This window comes from Carassius gibelio, chromosome A11 (genome assembly GCF_023724105.1).
Source record: "Carassius gibelio isolate Cgi1373 ecotype wild population from Czech Republic chromosome A11, carGib1.2-hapl.c, whole genome shotgun sequence".
Lineage (NCBI taxonomy): Eukaryota > Metazoa > Chordata > Actinopteri > Cypriniformes > Cyprinidae > Carassius > Carassius gibelio.
This window is the reverse complement of record NC_068381.1, coordinates 19939654-19957366: the sequence shown is the minus strand read 5'-3', so window position 1 is coordinate 19957366 and position 17713 is coordinate 19939654. Positions and strand designations below refer to the sequence as shown.

The 17713-nt window shown below is 37.4% G+C and overlaps 1 protein-coding gene across 16 annotated transcripts in view; it reads right to left on the bottom strand.

Annotated features, from left to right (window-relative positions):
- LOC128022622 (adhesion G protein-coupled receptor L2-like) overlaps window positions 1–17713 on the bottom strand; it is a 96851-nt gene that overhangs the window by 68489 nt on the left and 10649 nt on the right. For all 16 annotated transcript variants that reach the window (XR_008185960.1, XR_008185959.1, XR_008185958.1 and 13 more), the window contains exon 2: window positions 6446–6630. Coding sequence is in view for 13 of the 16 variants with exons in the window: in XM_052610347.1 (XP_052466307.1) it covers window positions 6446–6554 (109 nt within the window). In the remaining 3 variants the exon portion in view is untranslated. The remainder of the gene's footprint in view (window positions 1–6445; window positions 6631–17713) is intronic.

Here is a 17713-nt window from a genome sequence, read left to right as displayed (position 1 = left end):
AACAAGCTAACGTGGGAAAGTCAGCAGTCTGTGTAATCGGCATCACCACTCAACCGCCATCTTGATTTAGTCATCTAGATCAGTGATGATGATCAGAGATTCAGGAGTAAAACAGAAGAAAGAAGATGAGTAACAGTGATGCATTTTTCATCTTTGTTTTCAAAGATCCGAGACCGGGACGTCTCCACAACCCCATCTCTCGACTCCATCCATCAGTCTGATCGAATCTTTCAGACTCGAAACAAAAACAAGAGAAGTGAAACAAAGATAGTTATGATGGTGGCCTGTATCTCCTCCTGATATCCCCCCCTCAAGATCTCTTAAACAACCGCAGTACAGACAGCCCTCCTGAATGCCAGAGAGCCGAATCGTAAATATTCCAGAGCACAATTCTGTTTAGATTTGATATGTGCTTTATCAAGAAGATAAGGTGCACGGTCTGATTCCAGTGGGTCTGCTGTGACCTCCTGCTGCTGTACCCATCATTTCACCAACCAGCTTGACACCAAACAAGATAAGACAGAGACAGAGACACAGACACAACACGCACAGACTCATGTGGGCTGAAAACCTGCAAACACTGAGGAGCCTGTAATAAGAGACGGTCTTCATCACTGTCAATTTAAGCAATGCATAGTTGTCTTCTCAGCTGAAACTGTCCCTGAAAGAGCAGGCATTTCTTTCTAATGCCATCAGTGTTTAGGAAGCAACTTAGAAACTGTAGCTTGCCAAGCTGCAAATAAGTTGACTTCAACTTACAGTCAAGCATCTCCTGAAAAAGTAGTAAGCGAACACTAACAAAAGGCAACTCACTAACTACAGTGAAACTGTTTAGATCTACCAACTGTACTGAATTGCATTAATATTCACTGAAGAAAAAATAAATAAAAGTGGTAATTGCAATTTTTACTTCAAGGATCTGCCTCTTTGATTTTGTTGCGGCAGTCTAGTTTGTTATGTTGGATAAGTGAGTTAGAAAACATTTCTGACTTAATATTAATGTTAATAAAACTAGACAAATAATTTAATAAAAAAGCAGTGTTGTTTGGCTAAAAATCTGCTTAAATGCTTGAAATTAGTTTTCTGATCTGGGTTTTCTTCAAAAGGCCTTTGTCGTATTTTTTTCTGAAACAAAAACAGACCAAACTGCAACATTTGTGGAACATTTAGTTTTGCTTTATGCAGCTGATTGGGCTAAATGCAAAACAATGCAAATTAATTGAAAACGTGAATGAGTTTCCAACGCTATCTCATGACCAATTCGTACGTATTTTACGAGGTGGCTTATTCGTAGGAATTTGTACGACCTCACTCGTACGATTTTATACAATTTGTCTAAACCCCAGTGACGGTTAGGTTTCGGCACAGGGTTAGGTTTAGGTCATTCGTACAAATTCATACGAATTGTGCAACTCGTAAAATACGTATGATTTGGCAACAATCGTATGAATTTGTACGAGTGTGGTCGTACGAATTCATATGAATAAGCCACCTTGTGAAAAATGTACGAATTGCCGTTAGATTGGGTTGGAGTTTCAATCAATTTCTCATTGGATCACCCAAACCCCGAAGTCTATTATCCTGAAATCATGCTGCAAGCTCTTTTTATGCAAGCCACTACAAACATATTACTAATAGAGACCTATAAGACAACTTGATGTATCATCCAGACCACGCGGGAAGAGCAGGAAACATAGTAACGAGTAACATGTGACTGGCCCTGTTTGATTTTTTTGCATGACAACCACTGATCAGGAGGCAGCTGTTATGAGGCTTAATCCATTAAAACCAGCGCCTCTACCCGGTTAAATACTAATGAGGATTTAAAGAGCTCGGCTGCAGGGGGCCGTCGGACAACAGACACACCTTACTGAGCGGTCTGCCCCCGCTATTCTCTTTTCTTATCATACAGATCAGGAGGAGGGCTGATGAAAGACAGTGAAGACGAATGTGGGCTTATAGACCCCCCCAGCCGCTTGGCATTATGGGAAGTCTGATCCCTCAGTCTGATAGAAAACCCCTGGGTAAGAGGAAAAACAAAAAGCAGGAGACAAGAAGAAGAAAGACACAAAGAGAGCTGTGTAGTCTGAGGTATAATACCTAAAAGAATGGAATCGGAGATCTGGATCCAGGATCTTAATAAAGAAGCTAAATGCGGGGGAATTCAGATATATTGTTATTGACGGAACGTCGATGCGAACAAAGAGCCACAGGGCTGAGGCTGAGGGGAATTGGCTCTATCGACTCGAAGATAATCAGTTGCGCTAGTTTAAATGTTTCCTTACAAAGTGTAACTGCACAGATGGGATTCTGAGGCATGTGGAAAGCTTGTCCACACTCGTCCGTCTCTAAAGAGACTGGTGCATTTTCACAGCAGGGTCCACGTCATTTAACCAGACACTTCAGTATGAAACAAATCTGTGGTTAATCTTGCACATTAGCATTCCCTGCTAAAAAAAAATTTATAAAAATGACACCAGTCCAAGTTGGTCTGCAAGCCTGACTGAGCTGGTTAGACTTGGTAATCAAGAAAGACCAGGAAATTACTGTACATTAGGCTGGTTTATTTACTGGTAATTATTTTTATAATTATTATTATTATTTTTGTTTAATTCAGCTGAGTTAGCATTAGCATAGTGGATCTCAATACTGAAGAAAAATAATCAGAAAACTTATATTAAGTTATATTATGTATATTCCCTGGAATATACATAAAATCACAATAAAAGTCACATATTATTTCCCCCTAAAATACTCACTTGACATATGAGACGACAAATGCACAACGCCATCAATCAAAGAAACCAGAAAGATCCGCTCTAATTCTGTCTGTGTGTGAGCTCAGAGAGACCAACAGCCCAGAGACGAAAGAGAGAGAGAGAGAGAGAGAGAGAGAGAGAGAGAGAGAGATTTGAGAGAGAGGAAGCTAGAAAGGTAAGAAACAATGACTCAACAAACCTTGATATGAGGAGAACCCCCATAAAAAAACTAATAGAAATAAACAATAAATACAGCCAGCTCAACCTAAAGCGGTAAGGTTTTATACATTAATTTATCATGAAACAACATGATACAAAATAAATTGTGATCTGACACAAGTTTGCACACACACACACACACACACACACACACATATATATATATATATATATAGAGAGAGAGAGAGAGAGAGAGAGAGAGAGAGAGAGAGAGAGAGAGATAGAGAGCTGCTATTTTAGACGTCCATGTGACATATTTTACTGTTAATCAGCAGACATTCAACCAAGGTGTTTAAAGAGACGAGATAGACGGCTCATTTCTGACAGAAAGACAGACGGCTTGTTTCAGATGGAGAGACAGACAGCTCATTTCAGTCAGAGTTTGAAGGCAAAAGGGACAGCAGCTGTCCAAATAAGGGGCCCATTTGAGGTGGAAAATATGATTTTTAGGTTATACTTACATAGAGAGGAGTGTTAACCTTTGGGGGGATGATTTAAATGTAACAATGGGTTGTGGTGGTTGGTATGACCAAAATTATATATCATGGTATGAGTAATTCTCTAACACAGTTCACTTTGTATTTAATGATATTATATAAAAAAAAACTCAACCTCAAAAATTTACATAAAATACATTTAACCACTCGTTCAAAAAACAGTTTATTTTTAAACATTATAAAACAAAAACCTCAAAACAGTAACAATTATATAGTAAGATGATTCTGTTAAATGACACGTATATCGGACATAGGTGATGTAATGACATATATATTAAAGTTTTGGCTTGAGCTCTACAGTATATAATGGTCAGAGTTTTCATCCCAAATGGCAGGATTTTACATTTTGGAGACATGCAAATCACTGACCTACAGTCCTGTATTTATGCATATCATGTTTCAAATCTGAAAATCAATAGGCATGACCTTTAAATATCTAAAAAGATTGACCAAATATCCAGTTCTGAGTTAAAAACCGCAGTTGAAATGGAGGCAGCATAGGTCAAAATTGCAATCGAGTTCCACAGCAGAAGAACATTAAGAAAGGAAACTATTCACTTGACGGAAAACTGGGTTATATATTTGCCTAATAACCGAGACAGGTGAAAGTTATCTCTCCGTAAAGCAAAAGTTCAACCTTTTAATTCTGTTTTGTCAAAAGGCTATAGCCGCCAAGAATGCTGTTAATTCTGAGATGTGTGATTTGGCTGTCTGGAAGTCCCACAGAAGCTGTTCTGATTTGAATTAAGATGGAGATGAAGTATTTTATATGAATACAGGCGGGTGGCCGCCGGTCGTGGCCACAGTTCCCTGCTATTCGTTCTGAATGAGCCCAAGGCAGCAGGACACGAACGGATATTATACAGTCCTTTCCATAATTAAAAAAAGAACGGCTCATATTACTCACAATCCTTACCGGCAAATTGGCCAGACATATAAAGCAAAGATTTCTTTCAAAACTACTTAGGCCCATCATGAAATAATCCAGTCACAGTGTGTAAAAAAAAAAAAAAAAAAATTGCTGGTAGATAATGTTAATTTCTCAGACAATAAAAACCTGCACCGCTTTACAGTACATGAATGAGTCAACATGGGTTTTGTTGACTTTTATAGAAAGCAATCCAAAGCACTGAAAAAAAGCTTTGCATACTGATGCCAGAAAAGCATTCTTTGCAAGTCAAATGCTGTCGCAAATGCATGATCAACACATATTACAAATTTTAACTTATCTACAATCTGGTATGTGGGTACACTTTATCGTTTCAGACTATATTATTTTATTACATTATGTATTTTAACAGTTTTGTTGAAATGATATTGCCTCATTGCCTCATATTAAGTATATTGGTTCACTTAGGCTATTTCTATTTTTACTAAAAAATTCCACAGTTACTCGATAAATCGTCAGAATAATCAACCTGATCGCATGGCAATTCATACATATTTTATGAAGTGGCTTATTCGTACGAATATGTGCGAACGCACTCGTACAAATTCATATGATTTGTGCTAAATCGTACGTATTTTAATTTGCATTAATTTGTACAAATGACTTACACCTAACCCCACCCCTAAAACTACCTGTCACTGGGGTCTAGACCAATTGTACAACATCGTATGATTGAGGTCGTACGAATTTGTACGAACTAGCCACCTCTTAAAATACATTCAAATTTTTGGTGAGATAGCATTATCGAACAATTACTTGATTACCAAAATAATTGTGAGTGACAGCCCTAATCGTTATGCATATTATATATTAAATATTCAGCCCATCAATCCCACAATTTTGTGACATTTTTTTTTTTGCATTTAAAGTTTATCATAACCTGACTCATTCTTGCGAAGCAGTAATAGCGTTAGGATTATACAATAAGCATTAGAAGCTCAGACTAATATAGCATTCAGCATATACAGCCCTGATTTATTTCTATAAGAGCACAATGCCACATTTCATGGCATTCAATGGCAGACATACTATCAATAAAATGGCTCCACAATACTTCATCACTGCTTTGCATTTCAGCTTCATAAAATACCCGAAAATGCAGTTTGAGAAGATGCACAGAATACAAATGAGATACATCCGAACTTATAGACAGCGTTCGGCCCACGAAATGAAATCAGAAAGATGAGATCTGAAGTTTCTAGGATATACTCGAGAGAAACGGGGAACAAACCCTTAAGCAATCAATCTTTCAAAGTTTCTGCACAAGCGAAAACTTCCAGCCATGGCTATGGCAGTAACCCATTTAATTCAATTATAAAAATGCATTAAAAAGATATTACGGCAGGGACAGAGTGTAATGAGGCGTGTTTACTTGAGGATATTGTTTATAATGAGCAGTTGTAGGGTTTAGGCCTATAGTTAGAACAGGACATGAGAGTAAACAGACAGAGATGAGATGAGGGAAAACTCGGAAACACTGTATGGTCTTTCTTTTAATTTAACCAGAAAGAAAACGAAGCCAAGCTCTGTGTTAATGCACACAGCTTCCTGGGAACCTCAAGCTATCTGTCTTGAAGGATACAGCCATTATTTATCTGAGCTTACATAAATAGTGTCTGTGTTACAAACGTCCACAACATAAAAGTTAACACAGTCACACTTTATTTTAGGGTCCAATTCCCACAATTAATTAACCATTAACTGACTTTTGCCTCAATTAACTCATTATGTGCTCCTTATTAAATAGTTTATAAGGTAGTTGTTAAGTTTAGGTTATGGGTAGGATTATGGATGTCATGCTTTATATGTACTTTATAAGCACTAATAAACAGCCAATATATTAATAATAGGCATGCTAATAAGCAACTAGTTATTAGTGTGAATTGGACCCTATACTAAACTGTTACCGAAAAAAGAGCACCATAAACTCAAGAACAGCATGAAACTGATGACTAATTCGGATTGCGTTTTATAATTAGGTTTTACAAATTTGTGTAATTCAAGAAAAAGAAAAATCTTACCATCAGAACTCTGTACAACCGTCAAGACGAACACCAGGCCGCAGAGGACCAAAGACTTCCATTCTGAACATCCCATCCTGGCTCTGACTGGACTCTCCGCTTTCCACATGTCTGGGTCGAAATCACTGTAGTCACAACGATCCAGCGCGGTCACGCTGAGAGATAACCATCATTGACCTCCGAGCCTACAAGAAAACCACAGCGGACTGTCAGTGTTTGGCTGTCGATGTGTTGCTCCTCAGGCATAAAAACGTCCTCCTTTAAACTGTTGCAGTGTTGCTCGCCTCAGTTCCTCTACACTATTTGTTTTTTTCCTCCAGCAAATTCACACAGAATTCCTCCCAGGAGTAGAAACCCTCTATTGGAAGGTGACTGAGACCTGAAACAGCACCTCCCGAATTACAAACAAGCCATTTACCTCAAAGCCTGTCGTTACCGTTTACTCTCTTCTCCCAAACCGGTTCCGCTACCATCCTTTTCTGAGAGGAAACAGGTTTTTCGTCCACTAAAGCCACAGGTGCATATTCTCCAGAAAAAGAGGAGTCTTTCATATACAATATCTCACCCTTTAAATGTTTTCCTTCTCTGCATGTTTACACACTCCACCGGCCTCCCATAAAACACACTTACAGCCTCATGGGAAACATCGTCACTCCAGTAACGAGCCACTTAGGAGCCCATTAAAAACAGTGTGTGCACCCCTCCTAGGTTTCTTAAAGATACACTAAATATATCTCGCCACCGTTAATGCATCATTGCATTACAGGGTATTTATTTTAAGAAAGTATTGGAATTTTTGCTTCTTGGATTGTCATATATATGGTTATGAGGTGAGAAAATGTGATTAAAAAACATCAGGAGTCTGTTTGCATTAACATATACAAGGAGAGGGGAGTACATGTCTGTATGATCAGACAAAGAATGTCTAAATGCTAATGCATTGTCTTAAACTTATCAAGGTTATGGACTCCCATATCATTAGTATTCAAGAGTCAACAATCCGACTATTAATAATAAAGTTACATTGTTTTTTGTGACGGTGTGGATATGCTGACAAATCCTGTCAAGTGTGACAATAAATAAATAAATAATACAGATACATAAGTAAAAACTATGAATAGTAAATAAAAGTATTACTTTAGTATTCTCATAATGTCTTTTCAAAGAACAGTTCACCACTATTTGATGTAATTAACTGATTAACCCCTTAACTGTCACTCACATTTTTGAAGATAGACTTGAATGTGCATGATACAAACCTAAATTTGTATAAATCATGACTGAAATCATTTTGTAACATGATAGTGATTAACCATTTACATGGTAATGCAATGCCTGATGGGTTTTAAAGGATGAATTTTGAGATTTTAAGTTTTCGGTTGATATATCATTTCTAATGATTTCTTAAATGTGATATAGAAGAAGGCAACAAGGAAGTCTTTTTTTTAAACAAAGTTCAAAACTCTTGTTATAATGTAGATTTTTGAGAGTGCACTCATCATAAATTAATCTATTACTTTTCTACATAATTTTTAACAAACAACATTGGTAAAATATATATTTGGGAGTCTTAGACCTTTCCAACGATATATAGTTTGTCAAGATTAGATTCGATTTGATTGTAATATAGTGAAGTAAACCTAGGCATCCCATAATAGGGACTGGTTGACAGTTAAAGGGTTAATTGATTCATTCTTTTATTTGCTATACATTATTTATTTGTCCTCTAGACCAAAATATTTATTCACTACTGTAAAGTTCCTAAAAGTTCTGTTTCTGAATTTAGACTTATTATAGGAACAAATCAACCCCCATTTTTTTTATTTTTATTATTTATTTTTTTCATAATTTAATCATAATCTTGTTTCTTTTTATTTTAACAGATGATGCAATTTTATACGAAACTCCATTTAATGCAAAGACTGAAATGGTACGCATAGCATCATTAGCATTAGCTTTAGCGAAATAACAGCACAATACACTGGTACACTTAAGATCTCAAATAGAGATTGTTTTTTTTTTTTGTTTTACCCTAACATTATTTGTGCTGAGTATTTTAGAAGTAAAAAAAAAAAAAAAAAAGACTAGTGAAACCGCTGCAGTGGTGGCTCACAGCAGGTTACCTGTGAGGAAAAATAAATGCATAAAGGATGAGGTTTGATCCCTACATAGTCAAAGGGTGTTCGACTAAATCAACGACAACAGCTCCGTACTTTCATATCTCTGTCTCACGCTGTGAGCGGTTAACATGCTGATCAGTCTCCAGAAGCAGAGGCACAGACGAAGGCGGCCCGTCTGACTCCCGCGCTCCTCATTAAACGTGTTGAGGTCTCTCCCCTCCGCGGGAGGCCTTATCTCCCTAAGCTGCAGCAAAGACCGCGATCAACACCTGTTAAGTGCTTCAAACAAATACTGCCGTTCCAGCGCCAACGTGGCACAGCGGGATGGCCTGTTGTCGCTGTTCTGTGTGTTTTGTGTTTGCAAATCAAATTAAAAAATCTAATCATGACAAATTACAATAGCAACCATTCATCTTCAAAGGATTCCGGCCAGGATGTTTGATTCCCAGCACTTCCTTTGAATACGGGCTGCCGTTTTATGACGAACGCCTTGCCGAATCATGCAGCCTACGTACAAATAAACAAAGTTACATAAGGGATGTGATCGATGGAGAGGTCTAGACCCAGAAGTCTTTTTCACAGCTGTGTACATCTGCTCGAACAAACCAGCAACACTCAGGGTTTCTCAACAAGACAGTTGCGTGAATTAAACAGAGGAACTTTGAAAGAACATTCCACTTCTCTGGGTGTGAAGAGAGCCGTTCAAATCAGAGCTGAAAGGCCAGTTTGAGATGTTAATGCCAAAACAGAGAAACAAAGGGCAGATGTGTAATTATGCAGCCGTCTTTCTCTCAACCGGGAGTGAGACCCACCGGAGAATTAGAGGAGGAGTCGTCCATTCAAAGGGGTGGGTGCAGGAATAATGCACAAGAGGCAAGGCCGAGGGGGGCGGAGGGGGGTTTACAAACTTTACAATGCGAGATTGACAGCTTGCAAGTCTCGCTTGACCTCTGAATTAACCCCCAAGCTTTCAATGAACTACAAAAAGAGCCATGAGATTGATGGTCAAAGAATATGACAAGTGTATAAAAAATGGACCCATAAACAGGGACACGCATTCACACAATAGAACCCAAACATACCAACGTCGGGACAAAGCACACAAGCTGACAAGCTAAATAATCATAAATGGGAATCCATGAAGCATATCTTTTTCAGTTAGACAAGGTGATTTTTTTAAAGTAGATTTTTTTACCATTTTAAACATTCCATCACACTGGTATTATGCTTCAGTGTTTACAAACTGCAATCTGCCATTTCAAGCTAAATCTAGCCAAATTGTTTGTTGGCATATAGACTTTTAAACAGAAAATTAACAGAGTTGAAACAAGTTTTACAGTTTAATTTTACATCCCTTGCAAGGCCATAAAAAAACAAGGTGCTGGGTTGGCAGAACTTGGCACTTTACATGGAGACACTACCTCAAGACTTCTTGAATATTATTGAGAAATAAAATGTTTGGAACGTTTCGACATGCTGTTGGGAAACATTGGTTTGGAAAGCCAAAGAAATACAAAAACAAAAGAATAACTGGCTTTGACGAGTTTGTTTTCGAAAGATCAGTGGTCAGTGATCAGATGGCAGTGTCCACTGAGGCGGAAACGCTAGAGGAAATCAATCAGCGGTCCAGGGGTGGACCAGTTAATGCACAGCCACACATGAGTCATTCTGAACACATCCTATTGACTCCACTGTCATACATTCACCTTTGCCATCTGGACGCTGTCGGTTGTGCACATTTTAAAAGCAGAGGACAAACGTCATGATATCGGGGGGACGTATTAAGGTCAGATAGACGACAATGTCAAACATTAAATGAGCAAATGACAAAAAAACGCCAAATGCTGCTTTACAAGCAGTGAATTTAAAATGGCATGGCAAGCTAAAGGCAGAGTACAGGAAAAGCAAATCAAATGAATTTGGCTTACTTTTTTGATAGCACACAGAGGATTTTTGCATTGTTTTTGAAGCTTGAAAGCTTCAGACCTTATTCATTGCAACTACTAGATGGAAAAAGAGTGACCAGTGCAGTTCCTCAAAAATGATCCTGTTGTGCAACATGGAAGAAAGAAAGCTCTACAGGTTTTCAGCAAAATAAAACTGATTAGAAATGACAGAATTTTCAGTTTTAGGTAAACTAATGATGTTAATAGTTCATAAATCTAAATTTTTCAAGCAATTCAACTGGAACACTGTATTAAAACTTCCTGCAGTGCTTTTCAGCGCTCTGTTGCTATTAAATCTGCATAGAAATGGCACAAGAAATTATGTTTTTCTTTTTGTTAGCTTGCTGTCTAAATGAAATAAAAAAGTCTGGACATTGTGAAATAGTACAAAGACAACCAATAAACAATATTGACTGTATATAAACTCAATTCTGTTGTGTTGTTGTCATTGATTGCGCGCAACAACAAATGTAGAGTGTCACCAATGTAGTTCAATATGTGTTTTAATAACTTATATGTCCAGTTTGTTTTAAAAAAATTATAAAATCATGAATCAACCAGTCACAAACCAGCTCCATCAAAATAGCTAAAGGGCTCATTAATGAAATCATTACCAATCCAAAATTGGATCAGATTTGAATCAGAATTGAAACCAATATCATTAAATTCCTTGCAGTTCCTATTCCTGCGTTCAATGCTTACAAGCACAGCTGGCTTTTACACCAGATCTGCAAATGTATCATCTTAACTGGCCATTTAGCTCCTGTGTTTCATGATTCATGAAACCCTGTGCGACAAAATGTCTCATGGCCAAGGCAAATCTGAATAAGTGCTTTAATGAAAGTACATAGACACTGTATAAATGCATATATAATGCTTTGAGCGCTGGTAAAATACTGTAATCACTCTCTGTGAATGAAATCTCTCTCTTTTCAACTTCTTTTCATCCTTCTCTCAAAGATGATGCCTACGATCCATTAATCAGAGTAATCAAGGTCTCTATCAAGCCGCCTCACAAGCAAGAGACAAAAACCCAACTACGAACCAGAGCAGAACAAAATTAGTCAGTACAAACTGGAGCTTCTGGAGAAGTTGCTGGAAATAGATCGAACAGCCCCTTTTTAGTAGAGATTACCAAACAGGAAGGGTGTAGTTTACTCATCTATTCATTATTCTGATGCACAGCTTTCTCGTTCCGGCAGTAAATGACATGCACACCGGCAGAATCACGTGCAGAACGTATCAGAAATCCTATTAAAATGGCACGGTGTCTCTCAGAGACGATTATAATGGGCCTCGACTGCTATGAGTAAGTTTAAAACCGCCTTCACATATTGTTAACAGTAATTTTGATGTTTTAGTGGACAAGGAGTGGATTATATTAAAAAGACATTTAAAAAAATGTCATTTCCATTAACTGATAGCGCCAAATTCCTCCTTTCATGTTGCCGATGATAAGGAGGATTCAGGACTGGTGTGTTTTCCCAAGATGCCTCCGTTTTGACGGTAATAGGGTGACATTAATATGGGGAGATGTCTAAGAAGGTCAAAACATTTCTGAGGACCACCATTATACAGGAATCTTACATGGATAGCACCTGCCAATCAGAAGAAAGAAGTCCTTGACGCTCTACGTTTCCCCTTCAGCTGGGATACGGGAGGAAAACACACTTTCTTTGGCATCAAAATTCACTGAGCACTTCACAGAATACACTACACTTTGGAGTCACATGCCTTTTTTTAAAGCATTCGCAGACATGTACTTACTTACTTACTTACTAGATATGTTAGCTAATCTACTAATTAGTAACTAATAACCAAAAGTGTAATCCCACATTTTGCATGCAACCCTGTTACTGTACAATTTATCCATTTTTGTTGCATATAGTGTAACAGTACTTAAAATTGTGACATCCTAAAAATAACATGCATTGGGTAATTTCTAAATGTTAAAAAAAAAAAAAACGTTTTCATTACATTTACACAATTTGTATTGCTGAATGCATTTGTCAAGCTAAATCATTGAACCCTGTTAAATACATTATTTATGTTTTTTTTTTTATGTATGAAAAATAAATATGTAAAGATTCTGTTTCCTGTTAATTTAATATAAATAGATTGGGTCACAACTTAGTCAGTCCATACTCATCAAAGCTAATTTAGGCTAAGTATCAACCCTGTTTTAACATTACTCAGACACAAATTTTAGTCACAGGACATAACAGGACTACATGTATAGTTTAAATATTTTTACTGACTATTTGTTGAAAATGAGAAATAATAATAATAATAAAAGAAAATAAGGAAACACATTTTAAGGCCATTTTCTGTACCCTATTCACAGAATAGGCCCTTTAGCACAAACAGGGCCACAGCGTCTGTCTTCAAGCCACAAAAAGAGAGCTGCCCAGTGTAAGAGGTCATAAAATATCAGGAGAGAGCCGAAAGAAGGTTTCTGCTACTCTCACAGGCTCATCATCTCAGTTTCAACAAAATGCATCAATTTTTAATTCCCGCAAAAGCAATGAAAGCACTGTTGCTGTCAAAATGGTGCGAATGCACGCGTGAAAATGTGTGCATGTGTGTGTGTGTGTGTGTGTGTGTGTACGTGTGTACACAAAGGGACAGTCAGAAACATGGTCTGTCATTTAGCATGATCTGTTCAGAGACTCCTTATGTTTTAAAGTCAACATGAAACACATTTTACTTTGTCACTCTGTATACACTCCATTTCATCTTTCAAATATTTAAATCATTAGTTTTGTTTTGTTTTTTGGAAGAGAGGTTAAAATATAAGTCTCGGTCTCGGTGAAGTCAGCTGAAATTTGATTTAGTTTCAGAGGCAGAACAAGGTATTACATTTTGATAAAATATTCCAAAGACAAACTTTTTTCATGATAAGGCGCACAATAAGATCAGGAACATAAATAAACTCAATAGGATCCAGTTTGATATCACGCAGGCCTCTGTGTGTTTTTATGTGTCTGTCCTTCACTGCCATTTGATTATTGAACACCATTTTTCACACACACACACACACACACACAATCCAGCTTGTCTTTCTGCGAGGATACACAGCGTCTCCCTCAGACAAGAGCAGTTGTGTGAGCGTAACGCCTCCTCTGTCCTTCTATTAAGCAGAAGATCATCAATTATTCAGCACCATCGTGAGCCATTATTCAACAGGATGATTAATTTTTAAGATGGCAGAAGGGAACACAAAACCTAAAGTGTGGGGCATTAAAAGAACATCTTGAATGGGTGACATTAAAAGCGGGGTGGTGAAGAAACCTACCGATGATTGATTTGGGCAAGTTGAGTGATTGATTTCTTATGAGAGGAAATGATTCGGAGATGATTCGAGCTTATAGTTCACATGCTAGCAGAGAGGATTCAGGATTCTGCCACAAACCACAAAGTCATTTAGAAGAGTTTAATTAACAGCCGCTGACTGTAATTAAAGTAAACAAGTGAAAACTGGAGAATGGTTTTCTTGAATATATAAATTCCTAGAGATAGCCTCACGGAAAAATACTTTTGTGTGTGTGACTTTTCCAGGTCTCAACAAGCAAACCGGTGTGAGGATGAGAACAAGCTTGTCAGAAAATCGTTAAAAATCGGCAGATAGATTAGGAGGGCGGAGTCGGGTCTAAATCTCTCCTGACAACACAAACAGTAAAAGCCTCATGTTAAACCTGGTGCTACGATGTTGACCTTTTTCAAAGACGCCATCAAAACCGATCGCTTTTGAGTTCAGATGTGCACCTGCTTTTGCATGTGAAACATTTCTGCAATTAATGCTATTAATGCTGCTTTTGCATGTGTAAAACTAATGTTAAGTGAAAGGGACTCTTTGCCGGCTGAATTGTGTGTCGTTTGAGTCTTTTTATGTGTTTTACTGTGTGCATTTGGTTGAAGAGCAAGAAAGCAAAACAGTTTAGGAAAGGAAGTGACTTTCATTTTACAGCCTCACCTCCCACGAGCTCAGCAGAACAGTGGGACGCTTGGCAAAGAGTCGCAGTGAGTCCACACTCTCCCATTTCTCTATTAAACAGGACAAACTTGTGCTCCTGCAGGTTTTGCTTTCAAATTCTCCATCTCATTACGAACCTCTGCCTGGTATCTCATATTTATCACAGTTTGGATCATAATTAACTCTGTATTACTTCAATCTTCCTCTCAGACCTCTAATATATATATATATATATATATATATATATATATATATATATATTCTAGTTCAAGATTACAACTCACATGGAGTGAAAAGTGGAAAGATTATGTTTTTTTACTTGACTTGCCTGGCCGATATGTAAAAAAAGAAAAGAAAAGAAAAATAGAACCTTTCAGGTGTCAAATTTAATTACTTGATGATTCTGAAATAAAAATGATACAATTTTAAATCTAGTGTACAGGGAAAAATAAGGATTCAAATCTAGTATCTCGCATGGCTCTAGTTTGTTTGTGTGATGACTTTGTGATCTCTTTCTGAGCTGTTAGGCTCAAGGCTCTGGAGAAGAAAGCCATGAGAGATTGTCTCTGGATCGTTAGCCTCATTTACATGTGTTAGCTAACACTTTGAGACGCAGCTGTCCCTCCACTATATTAACTCATTTGACCCCCCCCCCCCTTCTTAAACTTTTAAAGAAGGTTGACAGGCTGATTGTCAGTTCTAGATATTTCATTCAAAACCTTAGCTATGTTTCCATCCAAAGTTGCGAATTTAACTTATAAATGAGCAAAAATGGAACATCGCATTAAAACATTTGCCACCCCATAAAGCTATCCCTGGATCTGCTCGTCTGCTATCAACAAGAGGAACGTCTGTACTTCCTCAACAGACAACAAAACAGCCATTTTTTGGTCGTTCAAAACATTTGTGTTCTATGCTTTGCTGGCTGTGCTGATTTAAATCTTGCGGTTCTTTTGTGTTTGTCTGGCAAGTTCAGTGACGCAGGTAGTGATGATTCTCTCTGGCCAATCCGTGATCAGCAGAGTTTACACTTCACGTCACGCTAAAAAAAGGACTAGGTACTGTACCCAGTCGAAAACCCCCCAAAAGTGAACTGTACTGATCCGTACCGTGTCGTACCATGCAGTGGACAAGACCCATGAGAAAACTAGGAAAAGCCACTGAATATAATAATTTTCATATGTAATAAATTGCTTGCGCTTCAGAAAGAGCAGATCACAGTCATGTAAGACCGTAATTATACAGAAATACTTTGATGACAAATTATACTCCGGCATTTCAGAATGACCAAAACAACTTCTAGATGCTGTGAACAAGATCATTCCATTGGTTAGTTAAGTGATCCTGTCTCATAGCGCAAAGTCACATGACCTTTTAAATGCGCATGGTGGAATTCATTCGGTAAATGTGTTTGCATCGGTAGTTTATGCACATTTTTTCTTATTGGATAAAAAGTTTATCCTACTCAGTTGTGCGCGTACATTTTTTATGCACATTTTTAGAATGTATGCACATCTTTGCATTTCCATCCAGTTGTTGTTTATGCGATGATTTTTAAAATGCGCATAACAATAGGTGGATGGAAACATAGGCACTGAAAAGGCCAAATGAAATGACGTGTTTGTCATGTGACTGTGGCAATGTCACTTCCATGAAGCACCACAAAAAAACAAACAAACAAACAAAAAACCTTAACCAAGTCAGTCTCCATATGGACTCTAAATACACAAATATTTGATTGTATGCATTTTTCAATAGATTTAACAAATATGTTGTTTATATAGAAATAATCAAAACATTTTAACATATTTACATTTCACACCTTTTGAAAAATTTGTAATTCACAATGCTTCAATGGAATTGAAGTTCCTTCCCTCATTACAGTTTTGTACCATTTTATTATTATTATTATTATTATTATTAAACAGTGATAATAATTACCATGGTGAATTTAGAAGATTTCCAATTAAACTTTGTTGCCACAGATTAGCATTGTTAGCTAATGGCGATAAATAAATCTCATATTCTTTACTCCCTGTCAGTGGTTTAAAAAAAAAAAAATCACATTTGACTGTCTATTGTGTTCTTTTATTATTTTTATATATATATATATATATATATATATATATATATATATATATATATATATATATATATATATATATATATATATATATATATATATATTATCTTGGAATCCAGACACTTAGCACTAGCTATACTTGTAGGTTTGTGTAGTGGCTTTAATGCCTTTATTTTGAAGCTAGTTAGCAGATCAGAGAATGTGATGCAACAGATACGGCGGTTGTGTTTTTCACACAGGTTAAAGCGGCACATTAGCACAGTAGTCAGACAGACACAGCTTGGAGTGACTGAAGAGTTTGTGTGCTATATTAGCCTGACTGAACCGTGTCTTACCGCCTTGTGCTCCTTCAGTCCTTCAAGCCCACGCGTAACGCTGCGCTGGCAACAATCATGCAGAGAATGCGTGACATAATATGACACCATGTTTTCTTGCCATTTTCTTTTCTTCTTGCTTATAGTGTAATAAATGCATGATTGGATTGGGAACAGCAGTTTGCTGGAGAGCCCGAAGCTTGATTTCGTTTTCTTTAAATTTACCGGTTGTGAATGTCTTGAGGAAAGGTTTGGAAACTGTCACGAAATGGTATCTCAACCTCATTCTGTTTATTTACAATTCGAGTGTAACAGATTCACTGCCATGGATGCCATGTTGTCTATCTCATGCACTTCAAAGGGATGTTTTTTCTTTCTCAGATACAGAGCACAAACATCTTGACAGTAATAACAGACCATATGTAATAATGTTGGACATTCAACACAATATCGTTGCACAATGATGCAATCTAAACAATGATATTCCTTAGAAATGAGTAGGGATGCATCGGAAAACAGCTGCATTCAGTTGCAGACGAGAGTATGCTGGCACTAGGATCTGACATTGATGATTTTGATGTCTTCTTACTTTTCCTACAGCATTTCATGCGATCCCCAAATGGCTGGTGGGACAGGAATGCTTTTGGGAGACACGTCACATAAGTGACCCACGTCCAGGGAAACAACCTCCCTACAATGGACTCCGAACCTGTCCAGAAATCAAAGCCTTTATTGTCCTGAGGAATCTTCCCGATATAAATAGATCACCGGCATTTCTGCTGTCTTCTGCCACCCACAGAAAGGCTGCAGATACGGAAAATTCGTTTTTATA